This window comes from Capsicum annuum, unplaced genomic scaffold (genome assembly GCF_002878395.1).
Source record: "Capsicum annuum cultivar UCD-10X-F1 unplaced genomic scaffold, UCD10Xv1.1 ctg76852, whole genome shotgun sequence".
Taxonomy (NCBI): Eukaryota; Viridiplantae; Streptophyta; class Magnoliopsida; order Solanales; family Solanaceae; genus Capsicum; species Capsicum annuum.
Window position 1 is genome coordinate 1 of NW_025887192.1, and position 2577 is coordinate 2577.

General features: G+C 37.8%; 1 protein-coding gene and 1 pseudogene across 1 annotated transcript; one reads left to right on the plus strand and one right to left on the minus strand.

The window, feature by feature from the left end:
* The first annotated feature begins 14 nt into the window (after positions 1-14).
* Positions 15-1018, plus strand: LOC124894683 (annotated as a pseudogene).
* Positions 1019-1533: 515 nt separating this feature from the next.
* LOC124894684 (isocitrate dehydrogenase [NADP]-like) lies at positions 1534-2571 on the minus strand. The gene has a single exon (XM_047405269.1). It carries the CDS (start codon positions 2407-2409, stop codon positions 1534-1536), a length of 876 nt encoding a protein of 291 aa, XP_047261225.1. The 5' UTR covers positions 2410-2571.
* Positions 2572-2577: the final 6 nt, after the last annotated feature.

The following is a 2577-nucleotide window of genomic DNA, read 5'->3' on the forward strand; positions in this document are numbered from 1 at the left end:
TGAACTTTTGTAGGTATGGGAAAATATACAAGTCAAATTTATTTGGAGAGCCAACAATAGTTTCAACAGATGCAGGGCTGAATAGATACATTCTGTAGAATGAAGGAAAATTATTTGAGTGTAATTATCCAAGAAGCATAGGTGGGATTCTTGAAAAATGATCTATGTTAGTTCAAGTTGGACAAATGCATAGAGACATGAGAATGATTTCTCTAAATTTTTTGAGCAATGCTAAGATCAGGAATCAAATTTTAAGTGAAGTTGAAAAGCACACTCTTCTTGTTATTGCCTCTTGGAAACAGGACTCTGTAGTTTGTTCGCAAGATGAAGCAAAGAAGGTAATTAAGGAGTAGTGCTATCTTTTTTCATTTATCTAAAAGTAAGGCGGAGCTAAGTAGGGTCGAGGGGCTCATAGCCGTCAGTGCTATAAGGATGATCAATCATCCGTATGGAAGTTCTAAATTTGAAAACTGTCTTTGTTTTGCTGTGTGCAATTTTTACAGTTCACATTCAACTTTATGGCGGAGCATATCATGAGTTTACAACCTGGAAATTCAGAGACAGAGCAGCTAAAGAAAGAATACATCATATTTATGAAAGGAGTGGTTTCTGCTCCACTGAATTTTCCAGGAACAGCTTATAGAAAGGCCTTATAAGTACTATTATGTAAAAGCAGGAAGTGTTTATAATTTTTCTTGGGAGGTATTGGTAAGGATTTGAAATGGAATAGTATCGATTCATAGAAAAGAAAAGGTTATTTATTGCTCAAAACTCTGTACCTATCAATTCAGGACTTGAGTTTAAGTTTAATTTCTCTGTTTTGTTATAGTCTCGATTGATAATTCTTGGATTCATTGAGAGAAAAATGGAAGAAAGGCTTAAGGAAATGAAAGGAAATGAAAACGACCTACTTGGGTGGGTTTTGAAGAATTCAAATCTTTCAAAAGAACAAATTCTTGATTTGCTACTAAGTTTGCTCTTTGCTGGACATGAAACATCATCAGTAGCCATAGCTTGATAGCCAAAATGCGGGGATTCACAGAGGAATCCGAGGTTTTAGGAGTTGGACAAGAGTATTTATGGAGAAAACTCGAGTAATCAGCTATGGGAGTGGATTAGGGAAGAAGATGAAAGTAGAATTCAATTAGGAAAACTGTATTATTGTTCAATTCATGATTGAATTTGTAGATACAATGCCTTTTATAAGAAATGAGAGTGAATCTAATTTGCTAACTGCTTCTAACTAATTCAACAGCCCGTAACTAACTGCTGATATGGCAAAGCTAATTAACTTGTCCAACAGATTCATTTTCGTATAACAGTACTCCCTGCTGCAAAGAGATCCTTGACGTCAAGGATCAAAACCATAAAGTCTAGCTTGAAGAACAGTAAGGTACTCCCAAGTTGCAGCATCAGCCGACAATCCTATCTATTTGGCAAAACTTGAGCCACAGTTCTATTCCTTTTCTTAACCGTCCTTTGCAATCTAACTTTTGGATCTGAGCAATGGGGACTTGCCATCAAAAGTAGTCATCATATCCCATCTTCTTCAAATTTCAACTTCCAGTTTGACTTATAAACTTCCTGGAATATGTCCTTGAATCTTCCGTCGTATTTCTTAAGGATGGTATTCTTTGTGCTAAGATAGAGTGGCCATTTCTTTTGGTAAGCCATGTTCATAGAAGCTTCAGGGAAAGAACGAATAGACTCTTCCGTGTTGTACATGGAGAGAGCTACTCCACCAGCACCAGTGAAGTTGCAAACCTCGAACTCGATCTTTTGATCCGTCCCTTCTGGTACAAATACTAATTTGAGTTTTCCAGCTCCTTGAATTACTGTATCAGTAGCTCGATATTGATCACCAAAAGCATGTCTGCCTATGCATATTGGTTTTGACCAACCTGGGACAAGTCGAGGGATGTTTTTGCAGAGGATTGGTTCCCTGAATACCGTACCATTTAGAATATTCCTATTTGTCTCATATGGTCTCTTCCACATACGCTTCAAGTTAAACTCCTTCATACGAGCTTCATCTGAAGTGATGGTTGCACACTTAATTGCTACATTATACTTCAAAGTAGCCTTAGCGCTTTCAATTGTAACCTTATTTTCTGTGGCATCACGGTGATGAAGGCCAAGAACGAAGTATTTTATATCCAACTTCACAAAGGGCAAGATAAGCTTATCCTTGATTAATTTCCAAATGACACAGGTCATTTCATCTCCTGCTTGACCAAAGTTAAAACCATTTTCACCATATTTTTGTGTCTGTCCCAAGCTTTTGATGACTGCAAAAGGTCGTCCATTCCGCCCAGAAGGTGCAGTTCCTTCAACTGTTGGACCCTTCTTACCGAATGAAGGACCAAGAGACTGGAATAACATAAACAGCTGCCTCCATCCGTTCTCCATATTTTGCTCAAAAGATGTCGAACTTGTCTTTCCAAGTAAAGGCGCAAAAAACTGTAAAAGTGGAAACTGAGTGCATCCCTTCCCGTCGAGATCACCGTTGTTCTCAAGAGTGAAATGGTAACTAGAGAATTGATAATTGATGACTCCTAAGTGTGTAGCAATGTGACA

Coding starts and splice junctions, on each gene's coding strand:
- LOC124894684 (XM_047405269.1), bottom strand. CDS start 2,409: ATGGAGAACGGATGGAGGCAGCTGTTTATGTTATTCCAGTCTCTTGGT.